Source organism: Megascapheus bottae, chromosome 9 (assembly GCF_031878675.1).
Source record: "Megascapheus bottae isolate mThoBot1 chromosome 9, mThoBot2.hap1, whole genome shotgun sequence".
Lineage (NCBI taxonomy): Eukaryota > Metazoa > Chordata > Mammalia > Rodentia > Geomyidae > Megascapheus > Megascapheus bottae.
In genome coordinates this window covers 1,102,344-1,126,664 of record NC_143517.1, presented here as the reverse complement: position 1 = coordinate 1,126,664, position 24,321 = coordinate 1,102,344, and the positions used below count along the sequence as shown (strand labels likewise).

Genomic DNA, 24,321 nt, shown 5'->3' with positions numbered 1-24,321 from the left:
CAATAATTGAATAGACTGTGTTTGTTCCACTGTATATCTTTAGCTCCTTTGTCAAATACAAGTTGCCTATAGGTATGTGGTTCTATTTCTGGGTCTTCTATTCTGTTCCACTGATCTTCTGGTCTGTTTTTGTGCCAGTACCAAGCGGTTTTTGTTATTATGTCTCTGTAGTAGAGTTTGAAGTCTGGTATTGTAATACTACCAGCATTACTCTTTTTCCCTAGAAGTGTTTTGGCTATTCTAGGTCTTTTCTTCTTCCATATGAATCTTTGGATTATATCTTCTGTTTTAGTAAAGAATGTCTTGGGATTTTGATGGGATTGCATTGAATTTGTGTATCAATTTTGGCAGTATAGCCATTTTCGCTAGGGTTCTCCCTAGCCATGAGCATGGGATGTCTTTCCATTTCCTAGTGTCCTCTTTAATTTCTTTCGTTAGGCTTTTATAGTTTTCATTGAATAGTTCCTTTACATCTTTGGTTAAGTATATTCCTAAGTATTTTATTCTTTTGGGGGTTATTGCAAATGGGGTCATTTTCTTGATTTGGCCTTCTGTTTGTATATTGTTGGTGTACAAGAAGGCTACTGACTTCTGAAGGTTAATTTTGTATCCTGCCACTTTGCTAAAGTAGTTTATTAATTCTAGAAGTTTGGGAGTGGAGTTTGTTGAGTCACTCAAGTAGAGGATCATGTCATCTGCGAATAGGGATAGTTTAATTTCTTCTTTCCCTATGTGGATCCCTTTGATGTCCTTTTCTTGCCTTATTGCTCTGGCTAAGGATTCCAGCACTTAGAAGTGGAGAGAGTGGGCATCCCTGTCTAATTCCTGATTTTAAGGTGAATGGTTCCAGTCTTTCACCATTTAGAATAATACTGGCTGTAGGTTTTTCATATATGGCTTTCACTATTTTGAGGAATGTACCTCTTATTCCTATTTTTTCTAGTGCTTTCAACATGAATGGATGTTGTATTTTGTCAAATGCCTTCTCCGCATGCAGAGAAATTATCATATGATTCTTATCTTTAGCTCTATTGATATGATGTATTACATTGATTGATTTGCGAATGTTAAACCAGCCTTGCATTTGTGGGATGAAGCCCACTTGATCATAGTGTATGATTTTTAAAATTTGTTTCTGGATTCTTTTGGCTAATATTTTATTGAGGAATTTTGTGTCTGTGTTCATTAGAGAGATAGGTCTGTAGTTTTGTTTTTCTTTTTTTCCAGTCCTGGGCTTGTGCTCATGGCCTGAGCACTGTCCTTGGACTTTCTCAAGGCTACCACTTGAGCCTCAGCACCACTTCCGGAATCGAACCTGGGTCTTTGTGCATGCTAGGCAAGCACTTTAACCACTAGGCCAAACTCCCTGCCCTAGTTTTCTTTTTTTGTTGGGTCTTTCCCTGGTTTGGGGATGAGAGTAATATTAGCTTCATAAAATGAGTTTGGCATTGCTCCTTCTGTTTCTATTTCTCGGAAGAGTTTCAAGAGTATAGGTGTTATTTCATCTTTAAACATCTTGTAGAATTCTGCAGTGAAATCATCTGTGCCTGGGCTCTTTTTGGTTGGCATTTCCCTGGTTGCTTCCACAATTTCATTGTAAGAGATTGGTTTGTTCAGTTTGTTTACCTCATTGTTGTTCAATGTGGGTAGCCTATATTTATTTAAGAAATCATCCATTTCTACTAGATTTTCTTGTTTGTTTGAATATAGGACCTGGTAGTACTTATTTATTATGGACTGAATTTCTTGGAAATCACTTGTGATTGTTCCTGTGGGGTCTCTAATCTTGTTTATTTGAGTCTCCCCTCTCCTTTTTTTGATTAATCTTAGTCCGTACAATTCTTATGCAAGCTGAGTTTTTTTCTGTTTTACATATGAGAAGACTAGGTAACTTGTTAAATATATATCAGTTCATAGAAACAAGACCTAAATCTGAGCTGCACATTGTGGTCCATGCCAGTAACTCCAGTGCTTTCGAGGCTAAGGCCAGAGGATTGACAGTTTGAGGCTGGTCTGGTTTACATAGAGTTCAAAGCCAACCTGGGCCTTTTAAGATGTATACTTAATTTGTGATTATTGGTTATAATACATGTTTTTATAATATAATATATTATAAATGGGTTTTGAGTTCTGGGCCTGGGTGCTGTCCCTGTGTTCTTCAGCTCAAGGCTAGCTCTCTACCACTTGAGCCACAGCTCCACTTCTGGTTTTCCGCTGTTTAATAGGAGATAAGAGTCTCAGGGACTTCCATGCCTGGGCTGGCTTTGAACCATGATTTTCAGATATCAGCCTCCTGAGTAGCTAGGATTAGAGGTGTGAGCCACAGGTGCCTGGCAAGATAATTGTATTTTATGTACACAAAAACAAGCAAGTAAATAGCTTGCTAATTTCAGTTTAAAATCACATGGCTTAGTCTTTCACTTTTTATCTTTGTTTTAACATTGATAAGATCGATAAAGACTTCATTTTATCTTTCCTAAAGCCTTGCAAGGTTATAAATGCAAAAGATGTTGACTTGATGTATGTGGAGCTCATTCAGCGCTGCAAGCAGATGTTCCTCACTCAGACAGATACTACTGAAGACCACATTTATCAGATGCCCACTTTCCTCCAGTCTATAGCAAATGTCTTGCTCTACCTTGACACAGTAAGTGAAGTAGTTAAAAATGAGAACAGTTTAAAGTAATTTTATCTCTTTCCCTGTAGTAATTTGATGGAATCATATGATAGATTTAGTGCAGGTATGCACTGTGGTCATGTTACACTTTAGTATTTTAGGTCAGTGGAATTATCATCATGAAACTAGATAGCTTAAAAAGTTATCTTAAGGGGCCAGGAGTTTGGCCTAGTGGTTGAGTGCTTGCCTAGCATGCACAAAGATCTGGGTTCAATTCCTTGGTACCACATAAATAGAAAAAAAAGCCAGAAGTGGTGCTGAGGTTCAACTGGTAGAGCTCTAGCCTTAAGAAAGTCAAAGGACAGTGCTCAGGCTCTGAGCTCAAGCCTAGGCTTGGCCAAAAAAAAAAAAAAAGCTATTGTAAAAATGTTATACAAGCCGGGAGTTTGGCCTAGTGGTTAAAGTGCTTGCCTAGTATGCACGAAGACCCGGGTTCGATTCCTCCGTACCACATACATAGAAAACAAAAAAAAAAGCCGGAAGTGGTGCTGAGGCTCAAGTGGTAGAGCTCTAGCCTTGAGAAAGTCCAAGGACAGTGCTCAGGCCCTGAGCTCAAGCCTAGGACGGGCAAAAAAAAAAAAAAAAAATGTTATACAAGAGGTTTCAATTCAATATGTCCATGTACAATACATCTTAATCAGTATTACTCCTTTAATAATTCTCCCTTCACCCTTCCACCAATCCCATCCCCACTCATCTTCTTAAAAACTTGATCTATTTTTTTTTTTTTTTTGCTAGTCCTGGGGCTTGAACTCAGGGCCTGAGCACTGTCCTTGGGTTTTCTTAAGGCTAGAGCTCTCCCACTTGAGCCTCAGCACCACTTCCAGCTTTTCCTGCATATGTGGTACCAAGGAATCAAACCCGGGTCTTCGTATATGCTGGGCAAGCACTATACCACTAGGCCAAACTCCCGGCTCATTGATATTTTTGTTGTTATCCAGAGCAGGGGGGAAAATGTTACTCTATTTTGTGAGTGTATGTGTGTGTGTGTGTGTGTGTGTGTGTGACGGGGCTTGGACTCAGCCTGGGCACTCTCCCTGAGCTCTTCAGCTGTAGGCTACTGACCTACCCTTAAGCCAAGCCCCACTTCTCATTTTCTAGAGGTTAATTTCTCAGGTCCTTTTGTGCCTGGGCTGGCTTTGAACCTTGATCCTCAGATTTTAGCCTCCTAAGTAGCTAGGTTATAGACGTGAGTCCACCTTGCCTGCTACTACTCTATTTTTCTAAAACATTAAGGATTGCTACATAGGATAGAATTATAATTTATTATTCAGACCATTTTATTCCTGTATTTTCCAGGGATTGGTAGTCTAAATAATGTTGAGATTTGCAGATTAGATAAACAGGATTTTTGTTTGTCTAATATGTGTCTAATTCAGTTGTAACTACTTTCTGTATTTGTATTGCTCCTATATTTATTTTCTCTTGCAACTTTGTGTTCTGTATTTCTGATAGGTTCCTGAGGTATATACTCCAGTTCTGGAACATCTGATGGTGGTTCAGATAGACAGTTTTCCACAGTATAGTCCAAAAATGCAGTTGTTATGTTGTAAATCCATAGTGAAGGTTTTCCTAGCCTTAGCTGAAAAAGGACCAGTTCTCTGGAATTGCATTAGTACTGTGGGTGAGTTTGCATTGATGCTTTTCTGATAATGAGTGATAACTATTTAATGTGGATGTAAATAAAAACATCTATTCATCAATTTTTAAAAATTTACTTTTTTTTGTGTGTGTGTGGGTTATGGGGCTTGAACTTTGAGTCTGGGTGCTGTCCCCGAGCTCTTCAGCTCAAGACCTTCAGCCACAGCACCACTTCATGTCTTCTGGTGGTTAATTGGAGATAAGAGTCTCACGGACTTCCGTGCCTGGGCTGGCTTTGAGCTGCCATCCTCAGATCTCAGCCTTCTGAGTAGCTAGAATTCCTGGCCTGAGCCACTGTGTCCGGCTACTGTTTTTTTTTTTTTTTTTTTTAATTATATCTTTGGTGATTTTTGGAACATTAAAACTCTGGTGAACCAGGCCAGGAGTTTGGCCTAGTGGTAGAGTGCTTGCCTAGCATGCACGAAGACCCAGGTTCAATTCCTCGGTACCACATACATAGAAAAAAGCTGGAAGTGGTGCTGAGGCTCAAGTGGTAGAGCTCTAGCCTTGAGAAAGTCCAAGTACAGGGCTCCCTGCCCTGAGCTCAAGCCCAGGACTGGCAAAAAAAAGCAAAAAAAAAAAAACCAAAAAAAAACCAGAAAGAAAACCTCTGGTGAACCAAATCCTTTGTTTCTCTTTTCATAGCCTTAGTTTTTAAATCTGTGTTTTTTTAAAATTAATATAATATATTTTTTATGGTTACTATAAAGGTGATATACAGAGGGATTACAGCTACCTAAGTCAGGTAAAGACTTAGATACAAGACTTTTACCTTCAATTAATCACTAGAAAATGAGAAGTGGGGCTACGGCTTTAGGTGTTGGGTGGTAGCCTTGAGCTGAACAGCTTAAGGACAATGCCCAAGTCCTATAACTGAGGAAAAAGAAAAAAGAAAAACACCTTTTAAATCTTGAAGTAGTTCAAAATTTCAAAATTGGAGATGTTAAAAAATAAGAAATTGATAGATATTTGCTTTTATTGAGTCATTGTTTTAACTTTTTTTGTTCTTTGTTTTTATTTTCTTTTTTCCAGTACATCAGGGTTTAATCAGAATATGTTCCAAACCAGTGCTCCTTCAAAAGGTAAATTCTGAATCTAACAATTTAAAATTAGTGATGTAGTTCTGAATGCTAAAATGTTGCTAGGGTTTTTTTTTTTTCTTTTTTTTTTTGCCAGTCCTGGGCCTTGAACTCAGGGCCTGAGCACTGTCCTTGTGCTTTCTCAAGGCTATCACTCTACCACTTGAGCCACAGCACCACTTCCAGCTTTTTTTCTATGTATGTGGTACTGAGGAATAGAATCCTGGTCTTTGTGCATGCAAGGCAAGCACTCTACCACTAGGCCAAACTCCTGGCTTGCTAGGGTTTTTATTTATAAAAATGGTCTTTAGTTATTGAAAAAAAATGACTTTTCTTGGTTTTTATTTATGACTTACTGTTTCTTTCTTTCTTTAATTTTTTTTTTTTTTGTGGGTCATGGGGCTTGAACTCTGGGGCCTGGTCACTGTCCCTGAGCTCTTCAGCTCAAAGCTACCACCCTACCCCTTGAGCCACAGCACCACTTCTGATTTTCTAGTGGTTAATTGGAGCTAAGAGTCTCACAGTTGTTAGTACCCAGGCTGGCTTTGAACCAAGATCCTCAGATATCAGCCTCCTGAGTAGCTAGGATTTACAGGCATAAACCACTGTGCCTGGCTTTTCTTTCTTTTTTTTTTTCCAGCACCAGGATTTCAACTGGGCCTTTTGATGGCTAGGCAGGGGCTCTATCGCTTGAGCCATGCTTACATCTCATGTCTTAGATTTTGAAGTGTACATATTTTTATTTTGTTAGATAATACATTTCTATGGTATCAAAACATTCTGAAGCATGACTTTACTGTTAATTTTATTTTTACAATTGTTTTCTCTTTTGAAACTAGGAGAAAATATCTGTATTATGAGAAATAGAGATGAAGGATTTTTAGCCAGTCTGATAGTGTATCAAAACATTTCTTGGGTTGAGCCTTTACAAAAAAACAATTTTGCCATTTTCTGTCTTCTTGATCTATTTGTACAGTTTTCTACTAGGTGAACTTGTAGTTTTAGAAATTTATGAATGTACTAGCAGCACAACCGCTTTTGTCAGCTTACAAGTCACTCTTGGTGTATTGTTTTCCTGGCCAGGGTACTGAATCTGATGACCTTCATGCCTCGGGTGAGGTTAGAACTGGCAAGTGGAAAGTGCCCACATACAAAGACTATGTGGATCTGTTTAGACATCTCTTGAGCTGTGACGAGATGACGGTAAAATTTATTATTTGAAAGACATTAAAAACTCTTCAGTTCCTATCTTTATTAAGACAGTTGATCATTATAAACTTAGGTCTTATTTATTTTGCTGCTTTTTTTTTTTTGCCAGTCCTGGGCTTAAGCTCAGGGCCTGAGGACTGTCCTTGGATTTTTCTCAAGGCTAGAACTCTACCACTTGAGCCTCAGCACCACTTCTGGCTTTTTCTAAGTATACGGTACCAAGGAATCGAACCCAGGTCTTCATGCATGCTAGGCAAGCACTCTACCACTAGGCCAAACTCCCAGCCCTTATTTTGCATTTTTTTTTAAACCAACTTTCAATGTTCTTTTAAAAAACACACTTCAAGTAATATTATAGCTGAATCCTCAATTTAGTTGTGTGTAGCAAATCAGTGCAGCAAATGTTGCGTTATTCTTTCCAGTGGTCTGGCCTTTTAGGTGACAGTCTTAACAGGATTATCGACACAGAAGAGCTATTCTTTTTTTGTATTGTTAAGGATTGAACCCAAGCCTGTGAATTCTAAAGACATGCTCTACTTCTTAGCCACACCCTCAATACTCTTTACTGAATATAAGGACAAATCTAATTGGCTTAATGTATATGGTACACAGCAATTTGTATTATTTGTGTTAGAATAATGCTTCCTAGTGTATTTCTAGATGATATATCTTTAGTTTGTTGGTGGCTGCTATTTTAATATGTATTTTGATAAAGTATTAATAGTGCAAGAAAAGTTTTTTTAGTGATTTCTATCTTGTCAAAATTTTTGCTTATTATTATTATTATTATTATTATTATTATTATTATTATTTTGCCTGCCCTGGCCTGGGGCTTGTACTTAGGGCCTGGGCACGCTCCTTGGACACTTTTTGATCAAGGTGAGTGCTCTGCCACTTGAGCCACAGTGTCACTTCTGGCATTTTCTGTGTATGTGGTACCTAGTAATTGAACCTAGGATTTTGTGCGTGGTAGCTGAACATTCTACCATTAGGCTATGCTCAGTCTCTTAGGATTTTTTTCTGTTGTTGTTGTTGGTTGTGGGGCTTGAACTCTGGGCCTGGGTGCTATCCCTGGGTGCTGTTCAGCTCAAGCTTACCACCATGCCCATTGAGCCACAGCACCATTTCTGGTTTTCTGGTAGTTAATTGCAGCTAAGAGTCTCATAGACTTTAGTGCCTGGGATGGTTTTGAACCACAGTTCTCAGATCTCAGCTCCCTGAGTAGCTAGGATTATAGGCGTGAGCTACTGAGCCTAGTTTTTTTTTTTGGGGGGGGGGGCTCTTCCTTGTAAGACAGGCACTTTACTGCTTTAACTTAATCTAATTTTTAAAGAAATGTTAAATTATATAGTATTGCTAACTACAACCTGAGGCAGCAATGGGATACTAAAGCCGAAGAAAATTAGAACAAAAAGCAGAGATGTAGACAGAGAGGTAGCCGGCCACCAGGAGTCCCAAGGCTTCCCAGAACTTGGGTCCTGGTTTCCCTTTCCCACAAGAAGTCAACATTTATTTGAGTTTACACAGGGAAGATTGTCATGGATATGTGCAAAAAAAAAAAAAAGCATCTACATTAATATTATAAGCAGAGTTAAAACAGTTTGAGAGACATTGCTTCCCTTATCCTTTTTTTCTTTTTTTTTTGCCAGTCCTGGGGCTTGAAGTCAGGGCCTATGCACTGTCCTTGAGCTTTCTCAGTTTTCTACCACTTGATCCATACTACTTCGGCTTTTTCTGTGTATGTAGTGCTGAGAAATCAAACCCTGGGCTTCGTGTATGCTAGGTGAACAAACTATCACTAGGCCACACTCCTGGCCTATTTCTCTTATTCTTTTAAGATAGGAGACTATAGCCCAGAGAAAATCCAGGCATGAAGTCCCACCAAAGTTAAGCAGGCTTTTTTTTCATCTGGCCTTCAAGGTTCCCAGCATCCAAGGTCTAGCCTTTCCAGTACTGAGGAAGGGGGAAGTATTCCAGTCTCTTAATCCTCTCCAGAGCTATCTGTTTTAACCTTTCCATGGCCAGCTCCCAGCTTTCCCAGTGGTCTTGAGGTGGTGTTTCAGCCTCTCAACCCTTTTCCACGGTTCACAGCTCAGCTTCAGAGTTCCTTACAATGTACATGTACGTATCTATAGATATAGATATAGAGTACATGTAGATATACTATGTATATATACACATATATAATATAAATACTTATGATATATTTATTGTTTCCTTTTTTCCAAATGTTTAAGACTATCATATTTATAAGTTTATATTATTCAAGGGGATAGTTCATTTATTAATATTAAAACTCATTCTGAGGTTGGTTATATTTTTATCCATGTATATATGAATACTTGTATGCACATATATTTATACACACATACATGTGTGCATATAAACAATCTGTATGTATGTCATACATACATGACCTTATATTGTCGCATACATATTTGAGGTAAATTCTTTGACAAGAACTGTCCTCAATCATCGTGTTTATTATTACATACAGAGCATTTGTTATACAATTAGACTCTGAGTCATACTGTTTGAATGAAAAGATACTATCACATTAATTTGGAAGGTATTTTATGTTTTGGAGCTTGAAAATTCCTGGTATATCTGCTGCAATTTAGATATAATACCTCCATATACATATGCCTGTCTATATGTCTTATTGACTATAATGTTCATACTAATACTTTGTGTACAAGATTTTGAAATATTAATTTTTTTCTTTAAAGGATTTCATTTTAATAGATGAGACATTTCTCTTTGTGAATTCATCTCTTCAAAGTCTGAACCGTTTACTCTATGACGAATTTGTAAAATCAGTTTTGAAGATTGTGGAGAAATTGGATCTTACATTAGAAAAACAGACTGTTGGTGAACAAGAGGTTAGAAGTTTTAATTGATCATATATATATATATATATATATATTTTTTTTTTTTTTTTTTGATCAGTCATGGGGCTTGGACTCTGGGCCTGGGCACTGTTCCTGTGCTCTTCAGCTCAAGGCTACTACCCAACCCCAGGAGCCACAGTGCCACTTCTGGTTTTCTAGTGGTTAATTGGAGATAAGAGTCGCATGGTCTCTCATGCTTGGACTGACTTTGAATTCTGATCCTCAGATCTCAGCCTCCCAAGTAGCTAGGATTACAGGTGTGACCCATGTGCCTGGCCAATTTTGTATCATTTTTATGCTAGCTGTCTTTGCATGTAAAATAATAGCACATCCTTAGAGAATTGAGGAAAATTGCTTTCTTCAGTTAAAGGGGTAATTATGTGCCATCTGTTGGATGTTGTATAATGCATAGAAAGTGTTACCAATGGATTTTCTCAAACAGTGTTTCATATTATGTTTAATATACTAAAACCATTCTTTTTGCCAAGTATATACTTGCAATCCCAGCATTTTGGAAGCTGGAATAGAATTTTGAGTTCAAGATAAGCTTGCGCTATGTAGCAAGATTCTGACTTACAGTAGAAACAAACTGAACTTTGTACTTTCTCCATTATGTTTTTCATTACTGTTCATTATTCCTCTATTTCTTTTTTGCACTTAGAACTATTCTAGTCATTATTGAAACTTTATACCTTTTTGTTTTGTTTTTTTCGGTTGGTCGTTGGACTTGAACTCTGGGCCTAGCTAGGATGACAGGTGTGAGTGTACCCAGCTGAAATGTTAAACATTTTGAACGTCTGTGTTTATCAAGGCATTATTGGTGGCTTTTAAAAAATATATTATGGGACCTCTACATTTTTGTATTTTTGCTGAGACTATGGCTTGGACTTAGGGCCCTGTGGTCTCCTTTAGCTTTTCCTGTTAAGGGGGTTAACTTTGTATCATTGGAGCCACACCTGTACGTCTGGCTTTTTCATTGTTAATTGGACATAGGAATCTCTACCCAAGATAGATTTTAACTTCGATCTTCAGATCTCAGCATTTTGAGTAGCTAGGATTTCAAGTGTGAGCCACTAGTACCAAGCTATATTTGTCATATTATTTAAATTTCTTCCTGTGAGCCCTTTCATTTAGTTCTTCAAGTTTTGTTGTTAAAAGTGTCAATTTTTGAGGAGTCATCTCTATCTTACTTTTGCTTCCTTTCCGCATAATACCTGGTATAGATTGAGGAGTCAGTTGGAAATTTTTTTCATATATTTTTTATTGTAATTAAAAGAAGGGTTACATTATATTCGCCAGATAGACGGTGCATTATTTTACATACATTGATACCCTTTCTCGTGTCTTGGTCCAATTTTTTGTTTTTATTTTTATTTTGTCCTTGAGCTTTCTCAAGGCTAGAGCTCTACCACTTGAGCCACAGCACCACTTCTGGCTTTTTCTACGTATGTGGTACTGAGGAATCGAACCTAAGTCTTCATGCATGCTAGGCAAACACTCTACCACTAGGCCAAACTCCCGGTCCAGCTGGAAATTGTTTGCGTGATGTGATTTTAGTATAATTAATTTTTCAGGATGGAACAGAAGCTATTGGTACTTGGCTGATCCCTACATCAGATCCAGCTGCTAACTTGCATCCCGCTAAACCAAAAGATTTTTCAGCTTTCATTAACCTGGTGGAGTTTTGCAGGTATTTTGTAAAATTTTAATTTTTCAACTCATCAATCTTAGCTATAATAGAATAAATACCCTTATATGAATTTAAGAAATGATATAGTGAAAGACTAAGAACATAAAATCATATAGATCATATAAATGGGCTGTAGATATAGCTTGGGTGGTAGAGCACTTTTCTAGCAAGTGTAAAGCCCTGAGTTCAAACTCCAGTACTGCTTTATTCCTTTTCTCTAGTACATATGTGCACACACACAGAGACACATACATGTGTGTGTGTGTGTGTGTGTGTGTATGTATATATGTGTGCGCGTGTGTGTCTCTCAGGCAGAGTAAAAAGGAAGATTCACATACTCAAAATTCTTCAAATACCTAAAAATGTTATAGGATAAAATTATAGTACACACTTTCTATGTTTCTTATAAATTTAAAGCTGATTCAAAATGAGTGGGACAGAAATTTCTGCTTTAACATTTAATTTGTTTTTACAGAGAGATACTCCCTGAGAAACAAGTTAGATACTTTCAACCATGGGTGTATTCTTTTGCATATGAGTTAATTTCGCAGTCTACAAGGTTGCCACTTATCAGTGGTTTCTACAAGTTGCTTTCTATTGTAGTGAGAAATGCCAAGAAAATAAAATACTTTGAGGTAAGTCTTTTTTTCAGCACAATTTTTTAAGGCTACATGAAGAAATAGAATGTATTACAAAGTATGTGACCATGAAATACAGTTTTAAATGTAATTTCTTAACACACAAACACACCCCACAAATCAAGGGGTTGGAATTATAATTTAGTGCTTGTCTAGCACGCATGAAGCCCTCAGTTACACATACACAGAAAAAGCCATATTGGTGTCCTGGCTCAAGTGGTACAGTTCTAGCCTTGGGCAGAAAGAAGTTCAGGGACAGTGCTCAAGTCTTGAGTTAAAGCCTCCGCACTGGCCAAACCAAACCAAACAAACACACACAAATAATATATGCATATACACAACACCAACATACTCTTTGGAGAGTTTCTTTTGTGTGTATGTGATGATACTAGGGCTTGGATTCATGGATTCATGCTTGGCTTTCTACTTAAAGTAGTATTTTATCACTGGAGCCAGGCCTCCGATTCCATCTTTCTGATGGTTAATGGCAGATTTGTCTCAGATTTGCTGCAGTTTGTCTCAGATTTGTCTATCTGAGCTGGCATTAAACCTCAATCCTTAGCTCTTAGGTTTCTGAGTAGCCAGGATTATAGATGTATACTCCTAGTGGCCAATTATGAATTAAAAAAATTAAGTCATTTATTTTTTTGTAATCATATTTTTATATAAGGTGAGTCCGGATGTTTATTGTGACATTTTCAAACATGTATATAGTATACTCATCAACCTATGCCTTCTAATAGCTCTCCTTCCTTCCTTCCTTCCTTCCTTCTTTCCTTCCTTTCTTCCTTCCTTCCTTTCCCTTTTTTTTTTTTTGTTTCCTTAAACTCAGGCCTTGGGTGGTATCCCTGAGTTTTTGTGCTGTAGACTAGTACTCTACCACAGCTCCACTTCTGTTTGTCTTTTTTTTTTTTAAATCTGTTTTTGACTGCTAATTGGACATAGAGTTTCACTGACTTTCCTTCCTGGGTTGGCGTTGAACTGCAATCTTCAGATTTCAGCCTCCTGAATAGCTAGGATTATAGGCATGAACCATTGGTGCTTGGCCTTCCTTATTTATTAAAATAATTTCAGTAGGTTTTATTGCTTATCATTATATATATTTAAAAAATTGGTATATAAATGTCAATTAGATGATTTTTTTTTTGGGTGTGGGAGACTTGAACTCTGAGTCTGGATTCTGTCCCTGAGCCTTTCAGCTCAAGGCTATTGTCCTACCCTTGAGCCACAGCACCACTTTTGGTTTTCTGGTGGTTAATTGGAAATAAGATTCTCACAGACTTTAGTGCCCAGACTGGCTTTGAACCTCAATCCTCAGATATCAGCCTCCTGAGTAGCTAGGATTACAGGCATGAGCCACCACTCACAGCTAGATGATTCTTCTAAGTGGTAGAACACTTATAATTGTAGTAGCACTTTTAACATTAATAGTACTTTCCAAAGAGGTTCTGGCACCAGCAATATTAGTATTATTCAGGAATGTTAGGCTTTCTACACACTCACCTAATCAGGATGTCTGGGGATAGAGGTGACCCTAGTACCCAGAAGTTTGAGAATAACTGTACTCCTAAAGCTCTAGTTAGTCACACAGGATCCAGCTTGTGAGTGGGCAGGTCTCTTGAACTGTAGGTCCCACTTTACTATAAGGTGCAGAAAGAGAATTTGACTTAGCCATGCTCATAGCTTTTGACCAGAATCTACCTTTTCTCCTGTTGTTTCTGACTGGCTTACAGAGTTAACTGTCTCCTTTCCACAGTAGACTTTGATAAAATGAAATTTATTCATACCCCTGTAGTAAACTGTTAGATTTGGATATATATTGCTTAATTATTAATTTGCTATTTTTATTTCACAGGGAGTAAGCACAAAGAGTTTGAGAGAGTCGCCTGAGGACCCAGAAAAATATTCTTGTTTTATTTTGTTTGCAAAATTTGGTAAAGAGGTAATTTTAAAATAATTTCATGTATCATGGGTTATTTTTCAATGAATACATAGAGAAAATACCATAATGATCATCAGTGATCTAATTACTTAAAATTTGGTTTACTAAAATCCAGATTTGGAGCAAGGTTGGCCTTAAACCATCTATGCAGCTGAAGATGCCTTTATGTTTGTGATCCTCCTCCTTCAGCTTCCTGAGTTGGTGTGCATCATTCATGCCTAGCTTCAGAATAAAGTCTATAAAAGCTAACATTAGAGGCCAGGAGTTTGGCCTCGTGGTAGTGTTTGCCTAGCATACACGAAGACCTAGGTTCCATTCCTCAGTACCAGAAACATAGAAAAAAGCTAGAAGCTCAAGTGGTAGAGCTCTAGCTTTGAAAAAACCCAAGGGCAGTGCTCAGGCCTTGAGCCCAAGCCCAAGACTGGCAAAAAAAAAAAAAAAAAGCTAGACGTGATTATGAGGGCCAGGAGTGTGGTCTAATGGTAGAGTGCTTGCCTAGCATGCATGAAGTCCTGGGTTCAATTCCTCAGTATAACAGCACAGAAAAAGCCAGAAGTGGAATGGGAGTGTGACCCAATAGTAGAGTGCTTGCCTAGCATGCACAAAGACCTGGGTTTGATTCCTTGAACCACATACATAGAAAAAATTGGAAGTGGTACTGTTGCTCAAGTGACAGAGTGCTAGCCTTGAGAAAGCTCAAGGACTGTGCCCAGCCCCTGGAGTTTAAGCCCCAGGACTGACAAAACAGAGAGGGGTGGGGTGGTGAGAAAGAAATGATTGTGAGATGGGGACTGGTGGCTCAGATCTGTAACCTTCAGATCTGAGCCTCCTGAGTAGCTAGGATTACAGTCATGAGCCACCTACCCGGCTAAGATCAGCAGGCTATTGCCTAGGATTGCCTACATTACTTATGTTACTCTTACAACAAATTACTTTGTTATGAAAAAGTCTTGACTTAACACAGATATTGGAGCCACTAGAAAAGTCCTGGTTTAACAAAGATGTTGGAACCATTGAAAGAAGGGAAATAAATATTATAACAGTTAAAAAAAATAAAACAGATAAAAAATCTATTTTTAACAGATTTTCATCTTGTGGGGTCTGTTCAAGTACACAACATTGTTATCTTCTTTCTGTTAAGGTGTCAGTTAAAATGAAGCAATACAAAGATGAACTTTTGGCCTCCTGTTTGACATTTGTTCTGTCCCTGCCACCCAACATCATTCAACTTGACATTAGAGCCTATGTTCCTGCATTGCAGGTACTTGTATTTTCTTGAGCATTTCCATCTCTTTATCAGTGTCATATTTTTTAGAGAATGTGGAAATAGCAGGATCTTGTCCTGGTAGTCATAGCAGGTGCTCACATAGGAAGCATACAGGGTTCAGCCTTTGCTTCTGCCACTCTCTAGTTTTGGAGCTTAGAATACCTGACCAGGCCTCTCTAGGCCTCCTTTGCAGATTGATGTGAGAATTTAATCTTGTGTATGTTGAAAGTCTGCAGTGAATTACCACTCACTTGGGCTGGTGTTGTTTGTTTTCCTCATGGTGACCTGTGCTATACCTGATTCCCTAAAGCAGTTTCTTGGTTCTAGCAGTAGAGGTCATATTCATTGTAAACCACAATTTATTGCTGCGTTTGTTTTTCTTTTTTCTTTCTTTCTTTTTTTTCTTTTGGTCAGTCATGGGGCTTGAACTCAGCCTGGGTGTTGCCCCTGAGCTCTTCAGCTCAAGGCTACCATCCTACTCTTGGGCCTGGGTGTTGTCTGTAAGTTTTTCAGTTCAAGGCTACTGTCCTACCCCTTTAGCCACAGCTCCACTTTCTGTTTTCTAGAGGATAATTGTAGATAAGAGTTTCACATTCTTCTGTGCCCTGGCTGGCTTTGAACCTTGATCCTCAGATCTTAGCCTCCCGAGTAGCTAGTATTACAGGTGTGAGCTACTGCGCCCGGCTTGCTTTTGTTTTTCTTCATGTTAAATTTCTCATGTTTCAATTTATCTTGTTTGTATTCATACATAGATGGCTTTCAAGCTGGGCCTGAGTTATACACCACTGGCTGAAGTAGGTCTGAATGCTCTTGAGGAATGGTCAGTACACATCCCAAAGCATGTAATTCAGCCTTACTACAAAGACATTCTCCCCTCTCTTGATGGATACTTGAAAACTTCTGCCTTATCAGGTAAGATTTGGAAGATTTGGGATATGTACCATAATTAAGATGGCAGTGTGAGGACTGTGCATATTTTCCCACTTCAGATATTTGGACACAGTGTGTTTAGTATATGTGTGTACATATCCTTATCCTTATCCACACAATATACTCAAATACCTCTCTCTCTCTCTCTCTCTCTCTCTCTATATATATATATATATATACATACATACATATATTCATATACGTATACACCCATACATATCTATATGCATATATATATACATACCTATTCACACACATATATGTATACACACATCTATATAGGTATGTATAGGTGTATATATATTCATATACACACACACACACACACACACACACACACACACACACACACACATACATTCCTGATTCTGGGGGTTGAACTCAGGGCTTCAGGCTTGCTAGGCAGGTACTCTGTCACATAAGTCATGCCCTTAGATTCTTTTGCTTGCATATTATCTCATGCATTTTTTTTTTTGCCAGTCCTGGGCCTTGAACTCAGGGCCTGAGCACTGTCCTTGGGTTTTCTCAAGGCTAGAGCTCTACCACTTGAGCCACAGCACATTTTCTGGCTTTTTCTATGTATGTGGTACCGAGGAATCGAACCCGGGTCTTTATGCATGCTAGGCAAACACTCTACCACTAGGCCAAACTCCTAGCCCTTGATGTTTCTGTTTTGCAATATATTGTGAATATTGTTTAAAACTGATTTTTGTTTGTTGTTGATAGATGAGACCAAGAATAAATGGGAAGTGTCAGCACTTTCTCATGCTGCCCAGAAAGGATTTAATAAAGTTGTATTAAAGCATTTGAAAAGGACAAGGACCATTTCTTCAGTAAGAGAAACTTTGTATTTTCTTTATGTTAAATACAGAGACCAGCTTATGGAAAGAAAAAAAAAAACGCTTTATCTAAAATATTGTTTTGCATTTAAGTTAGTGTACTATAGAAATAATTTTGGTATATTTCTAGCAGCTAAAATATAAAATACATAATTTTGGCTTCTTGTCTTGACCTTACTTTTCTACCTGTCCCTACACTTGAATGTGTTAAGTTCATAATGAAAGGGAATATAGTGCATATTAATAAGCAAGTCAGGATACTGATATTAGTCCTAAGCATATCTTTTTTCCAGTAAAAGTTCAGATTTGCAAATCTCTGGATTAAGCATTAGAAGCCATTAACAATAGGGAAGATGGTAAAATAATTTTTGTGCTTGTATATTTAGTTTTTAAATTCAGTTACACATATGTATATAATTGTATAAATTTTCAGAAAGAAGGACTGTCCTTAGAAGAAATAAGAATTCGAGTAGTACAAATGCTTGGATCTCTAGGAGGACAAATAAACAAAAATCTTGTGACAGGTAAATGTTTTTCTTTAAAATAACAATCCCTATAGATTTATTTGTATTTTAATTTAAGTACTAATAGATTACATTATATTCTGTGCTTATATATGACATTTGTTTTCCAGTAAAATTATACTCTATTTCACTTAATGAAATGCAGTTTGAATGATTCAATATATGATGAATGTTATAGCCTGAAAGAGAATCAAAGTTGACATTTGGCTGTGTATTTTAGGCTCAGTGTTCTTTAATATGTGGGTATTTTTGTTCTTATGAGAATTAACTTTTTTTCTTATGCTATTCCTGTAGCTTGAACTCAGGGCCTAGGCCCTGAACTTTGTGTTCAAGGGCAAGTACTCTACTACACTCTACTTTTAGGCCACATATCTACTTTTGGCTTTTTTGGTGCTTAGTTGGAATTAAGACTTTCCTGCTCCAGCTATCTTAGCTTCCTGAGTAGCTGCATTTACAGAGATGAGCCACCGGTATCCAGCTTCCTTCTCTTAAAACAGAGAATTAACTTTTAGTAAGAATTCCCTGAACATATTTTTCTAATTAGATATTAAGTATACAAATGACTTCGGTTACTTCAGTTCTAATATCCTATATTAGAACATATACCTGGAAAGTGTCTTAGTTTTTTTTTAAATTTTATTAACAGATTTTTACATCATATTTCAAATGTCATGTTTAACAAACAAGTATTCAAGAAGGGAATAACCATATACAATCACTGGCACATAGATTTTTGAACATATTTAATTAAGCTGAGGGTTTGTAGGTCATAGATACATGTTAATCTATGTAATAAAACATTTATAGAGTATATATTCCATCATTCATTTTTTATGTCTATGTAGTTATGTTTATATCTCCAAGACCATGTCCATAACATTGGCACCCAAATATTGAGTCCTTGCTCTTGTATTGTTTGGATCTAATATCCACATATCAAGGAGACCATGTGCCTTTTGTTCCTTTTGTCTTGACTTATCTCAACATGATTTGCTCTAGCTTCATCCACTTCCCAGCGAATGCCATTATTTTATCTTGTCTTTTGGCTATGTAGAATTCCATTGTATGTATGTATGTATGTATGTATGTATGTATGTATGTATGTATGTATGTATATATGTGTATATATATATCACATTTTTTGTATCCATTTACCTGCAGTAGGGGATCTAGGTTGTTTCCATCACTTGGCTATTATGAATAGTGCAGAGATGAACATACCTGAGCAGGAGTCCTTATATCCTGGGTTATGATGTTCAGGGTAGATGCCAGGAGTGCGATGATAGGGAAGGTCTATTTTCAGTTCAGCCTTCCAGAGTGGCTGAACTAGTTTACCTTCCTACCAGCAGTGTAGTAGGGTTCCTCTTCACAACTCCAGCAGCATTTGTTGTTGTCTGAGTTCAGAATATTGGCCATTCTGATTGGGATAAGGTGGTATCTTAGGATTGCTTTTATTTGCATTTCTTTTATGACCATGGATGATGGGCATTTTCTCATATTTTTCTGCCATTTTAACCTCTTCTTTTGTGTGTCTTAGATTTTTAATGAAAACATTGTTCATTTACTATTTTTTCAATTGTCTAAAAATCAATAAGTTGCTTAATTTAAAAGTCAAAGAGCACTCTGATTTAGTGTTCTTAGGGAGACTCTGAGTACATGTCATATACCCTAACTCTTCTTTGTCAGCTGTATCCTCAGATGAAATGATGAAGAAGTGTGTGGCCTGGGACAGAGAGAAGAGACTCAGCTTTGCAGTGCCATTCAGAGAGATGAAGCCTGTGATTTATTTGGATGTATTCTTACCTCGTGTCACTGAATTGGCTCTTTCAGCTAGTGATAGACAAACTAAAGTACTTTTATTTTTTATTTCACTCATTTGTAATGTATTGCTTTAAAATGTATGTTTAAAATAGACAATGCACTTAGCCATTCAAAGATCATTAGTTTTATATTTTCTTTCTTTCTTCTACTTCTTTTTTTTTTTTTTTTTTGCCAGTGCTAGTATTTGAACTCAGGGCCTAGGCACTGTCCTTGAGCATTCTCAAGGCACTTGAGCCACTGTTCTACTTCTGGCTTTTTGTGTATGTGATTAATTAGAAATAAGAGTCTCATAAACTTTTCTGCCAGGCTGGCTTTGAACCTTGATCTTCAGATCTCAGCCTCCAGAGTAACTAGAGATAAGTTTTCCTTCCATTCTTTTCCCCCCTTATTGTGGAGCTTGAACTCTGGGCCTGGGCGCTGTCCCTGAGCTCTTCAACTCAAGGCTACAGCCCAATTGTTGTGCCTGAGCTCTTCAGCTCAAGGCTAACACCCTACCCTTGAGCCAAGCCCTACTTTCCAAGTTTTCTAGAGGTTAATTGGAGATAAGAGTCTCAGGTTCTTTGTGCCTGGGCTGGCTTTGAACCATTATCCTCAGATCTCAGACTCCCGAGTAGCTAGGATAACAGGCGTGAGCCACCACTGGGCTTAAGTTTTTCTTCTTTAATGATTAAACCAAGTAAAACTTTATGAAATATTTTTATCTCGTGAACATATTAACCATAGCTTTGTCGAACTCATGGCTTCTTTCAGGTGGCAGCTTGTGAGCTGTTACACAGCATGGTCATGTTTATGCTGGGAAAAGCCACTCAGATGCCTGAAAGTGACCAGGGTTTCCCACCCATGTACCAGCTGTATAAGCACACTTTTCCTGTGCTGCTTCGCCTTGCATGTGATGTGGATCAGGTAAGCACATGAGTTTGATTCTAAAACCGTTATAAAACTTAAAGAAAAGTATGTAGTCTTGCTTACTGGTCAGCAGAGCACGCATTTTAGAATCCTTTGAGAATTGACTTGAACTCTGGACCTGGGCATTGCCCTGAGTTCTTCACACTAAGTCCTACCCCTTGACCACAACACCACTTCTGGTTTGCTGGTGGATAATTGAAGGTGAGAGTCTCATGGACTTCAGTGACTGGTCTGCCTTTGAACTGTGATCCTCAGATCTCAGCTTCCTGAATAGCTAGGATTACAGGCATGAGCCACTGTACTCCACTCATAGTACATTTCTTCTTGGACATTGTTACCCCCTCCCATGCTTTTCTCCTACTTTCCCTCCCCACCCTCCAAGTTATAGAGTTCATTTCCAACATCTTGTCTGATGTATATCGCTGTTACATTGGTTCACCCTTTATCCTATGTGCCACTATTTTGTTGTTCTCCTTCCCTTCCTAATTCAAGTAAATGTATATACAGTAAATATACTAGGTACCCAAATCAGAGAATCTTAAAGAAACAAAACAAAATAAAAACAGAATAACCACTCTTCTTGGTTGTTACCTTAAAATGACCATGACTTTTAAAATCTTTTCCAATGAGTTCCCACAAAGTGTGGGGACCTCTGTTCTATTTAAGGTTACTGTGTCTCTAGATTACCTGAGGTAGATGAGTCGGTGTCTTGCTCAAGGACAGACTAGTCTTTCAGGGAGTGAAAAAGATAATTGTGATTAAGAGTAATGGAAGAAATCGGAGATAATTGCAAGTGGCCTATTCCTTAAATCTTTTTGGACAACTCTGCTCCTGCCATGAAGCAGAAAGTCATAGACATTTCCTTGATTCAGTTTATGATAGCAAATTGATATATCATTATCCTGATAATAAAGTGTGTACATAAAAAAGAAAATGATGAGCTGGGCACGATGGGTCATGCCTATAATCCTAGCTACTTAGGAGGCTGAGATCTGAGAATCATGGTTCACAGCCAGCCTGAGCACTAAAGTCCATGAAACTCTTATCTCCAATTAACCACTAGAAAATCAGAAGTGGGGCTGTGGCTCAAGTGGTAGGGCAGTAGACTTGAGCTGAAGAGCTCAGGGAAAGCACCCAGGCCTAGAGTTTATGCCCCATGACTGACCCCCTCAAAAAAAAAAAAATGATGGGCTGCTAGTTTGGCCTAGTGGTCAAGTGCTTGTTTAGCATGCATGAAGATCCAGGTTTGATTCCTCACTACCCTAAAACTGGCATGCAAAAGAAAGAAAGAAACTGAAAAGAAATGTACTTATGAAGGTAGATGAATACTCTAATAATATATGTGAATAAAAACAGTCCAGTATTGTGATAAGAAGTGCCACAAGTAAAATTGTGGAAATTTAATAGAGAAATAAGATTTGAGGGGCAGTGGTCCTTTCTGTAAAAGCCCTAAAGACTAGTAAACTAGGTGTAGTTTAATATTTTTTTTTTTTGGTGCTGAATCTGAGGCTTGAACTCAGGGCCTGGGTACTGTCTCTGAGATCTTGTGCTCAAGGCTAGCACTCTACCACTTGAGGCACAGCTTCAGATTAGCTTTTTTAGTGATTAATTAAGAGAAAGGAGTCTTAATGGACTTTCTTGCTTGAGCTGGCTTCCAACTGTGATCTTTATATTTCAGCCCCTGGAGTAGCTAGGATTACAGGCAAGACCAAGTAGTACTTTCTCATGATAAGATAGTGACTGCTGAATCTCATAGCCAAATCACCCTGTAGTGAAGCATCAATGCTCCTTCGACACTTTGGCCTGAGCACTGGGAGAAGTGCCTGTTATTGGAAGTTTTTGCTCAGTAACTAGAGTAGGTAGCAGTGGGAAAGGCAGCTGTCTTGCATATAATACAATTAAATTGTTTCTTCTGTTTTGCCCTTGTGATATAGATTTTGAAACTTGTGTATGTAAGATTTTGATTTGGCTTTTGTTTTGTCCTCATAGGTTCCTAAGGTGGGGAATAAGTTTAATAATGATAATGTCTATAATCTTGAATACCTCATGTGTAGATTAAATACTGTATTAATATCCTAGATGTGAATTTAAGAGTAAAATTTCCAAGCACTTGAAAAGCTGAGACAGGAGTATTGCAAGGTTGAATTGAGCTTGGGAAATACAGCATGATACTATTTCAAAAATAACAAGATTGCTGGGGGGCAGTGGCTGATGCCTGTAATCCTAGCTACTCAGGAGGCTGAGATCTGAGGATCAAGGTTCAAAGCCAGCCCAGGTATTAAAGGACCTGAGACTCTTATCTCCAATTAACCTCTAGAAATGGGAAATAGGGCTTGGCTCAAGGGTAGGGCAGTAGCCTTGGGCTAAAGAGCTCAGGGACAGTGCCCAGGCCAAGTTCAAGCCCCATGACCCACCCCCCCCAAAAAAATCACATTAATGAAGATGAATATTAGAAATTTCTTGGGCCAGGAGTTTGGCCTAGTGGTAAGAGTGCTTGCCTAGCATGTATATTTAACATAGAAAAAGCCAGAAACAGTGCTGTGGCTCAAGTTGTAGAGTTCTAGCCTTGAGAAAGTCCAAGGACAGTTCATAGGCTCAGTTCAGTTCCCAGGACTGGCAAAAAAAAAAAAAAAGAAAAAAAGAAAAAAATTAGAAGTCCTAGCAATATCTACTACTTCAAATTACTCTTGTAATTAGAGGATCAGTGAGCTTTAATATGTACTGTTTTTTGAAATTGGGCTCTTAGAGGAGAAGACTTTGGAATATTTTCATCGTGGTGCTAAATGTGTAGCTCAAGGGCAGAGCACCAAATTGTCAAAAATCAAAACAACAACAGAACGAGTATGTTTATAACAGAATTGAACTAGATAAGAAAACTAATGAAAATAATAGTGGGGTTGCTTCCTTTTACCTTAATGCAAGTGCCATTTAAATGTTTAATTCCAATGTGTATTTACATGAATGCAATAGACTCCAGTAGTATTGTTTCTCCAGGTAACAAGGCAACTCTATGAGCCACTTGTTATGCAGCTGATTCACTGGTTCACTAACAATAAGAAATTTGAAAGTCAGGATACTGTTGCCTTACTAGAAGCCATATTGGTGAGTAGTACTTGACTGTTCCTGCTGTTCCCATTGACAGTAACATTTAATGTAGATTTAGATGGTCAGGAAAAGTTACCTGTAATAATATGAAAAGGGGGGTGGGAGTTTGGCCTGATAATAAGAGTGCTTGCCTAGCATGCACGAAGTCCCGGGTTCGATTCCTCGGTACCACATACATAGAAAAAAGCCGGAAGTGGTGCCGGAGCTCAAGTGGTAGAGCTCTAGCCTTGAGAAAGTCCAAGGACAGTGCTCAGGCCCTGAGCTCAAGCCCAGGACTGGCAAAAAAGAAAGTATATATATTATGTGAAAAGGTAGCCACTATCATCAGGACCATCTTGTCTCTTTTTTTGTTTGATTTGTGTAATGCCATTTGCTTAAGTCATACTTCTGATACATGTTACTAAGTATCAATTCACATGTGTTTTCAACAAAAATTATTGTAAATTCTACAAATTTTATCTGCATTAAAATGTGAAAGAAGAAGAGTATGAGAGTGGGAGTGTGTATGAGAGAGGGAGAGTGTATGTTTATGAGAGAGAAGAAGAGAAGAGTTTGAGGATGTGTGTTGAAGGTGTGAGAAGTGAGAAGGTTCTTCAATTTGTTATGGTAGCTTATTAAAAATAAAAATGGACTGAAGAATAAAAGGAATTTTTAAGCCTGTTCAGTTTTCTCTTGCATTTGGATGCCGTAGTTAAAGGCACGTAGAAAAGTAGCTTACCTTTTACATAAAACTCTTCCTGTGATGATAGAGGCAGAATTGTTAGAATTTGATCCCTGGCTTATTGAGAATAGAGATAGTGAGATCACCTAAATTGTAGTGTCTTTTTGACATGTATTTGTCTACAATTTAGAATTTGTGAAATAAGTTTATATTTCATTTCTATAATGTCATTTTCTTTAGGTTTATCTGCTTTTTCTAACCTTTTTTTCTTAGTAGATATTCCCTTTCATGAACTTGAAAGCTCCAGTTAAATATACAGTGACTTATTCCAAACAAGCTTCCTTGAATTCTGTGTTCTTGCAATTGATTCCAGTGTGTGTTTCTATGCCACTTTTTCTCTAAGTTTGATATGAGTTAGAGGAAATAAGAAAGAAGAAAAGGAGGGCTAAGTTTCTGTGGTTCATGCCTGTAATCCTAGCTACTCAGGGGCCAAGACAGGGA

The 24,321-nt window shown here is 37.9% G+C and overlaps 1 protein-coding gene across 2 annotated transcripts in view; it reads left to right on the top strand.

Annotated features, from left to right (window-relative positions):
- Prkdc (protein kinase, DNA-activated, catalytic subunit) overlaps positions 1–24,321 on the top strand; it is a 170,450-nt gene that overhangs the window by 17,629 nt on the left and 128,500 nt on the right. For both annotated transcript variants that reach the window (XM_090338803.1, XM_090338802.1), the window contains exons 12-26: positions 2,483–2,647; positions 4,133–4,301; positions 5,351–5,400; positions 6,481–6,600; positions 9,336–9,488; positions 11,072–11,187; positions 11,663–11,822; positions 13,681–13,767; positions 14,909–15,028; positions 15,787–15,946; positions 16,691–16,797; positions 17,237–17,327; positions 19,014–19,177; positions 19,899–20,051; positions 23,049–23,156. In XM_090338803.1, the coding sequence (XP_090194929.1) occupies positions 2,483–2,647; positions 4,133–4,301; positions 5,351–5,400; positions 6,481–6,600; positions 9,336–9,488; positions 11,072–11,187; positions 11,663–11,822; positions 13,681–13,767; positions 14,909–15,028; positions 15,787–15,946; positions 16,691–16,797; positions 17,237–17,327; positions 19,014–19,177; positions 19,899–20,051; positions 23,049–23,156 (1,923 nt within the window). The remainder of the gene's footprint in view (positions 1–2,482; positions 2,648–4,132; positions 4,302–5,350; positions 5,401–6,480; positions 6,601–9,335; positions 9,489–11,071; positions 11,188–11,662; positions 11,823–13,680; positions 13,768–14,908; positions 15,029–15,786; positions 15,947–16,690; positions 16,798–17,236; positions 17,328–19,013; positions 19,178–19,898; positions 20,052–23,048; positions 23,157–24,321) is intronic.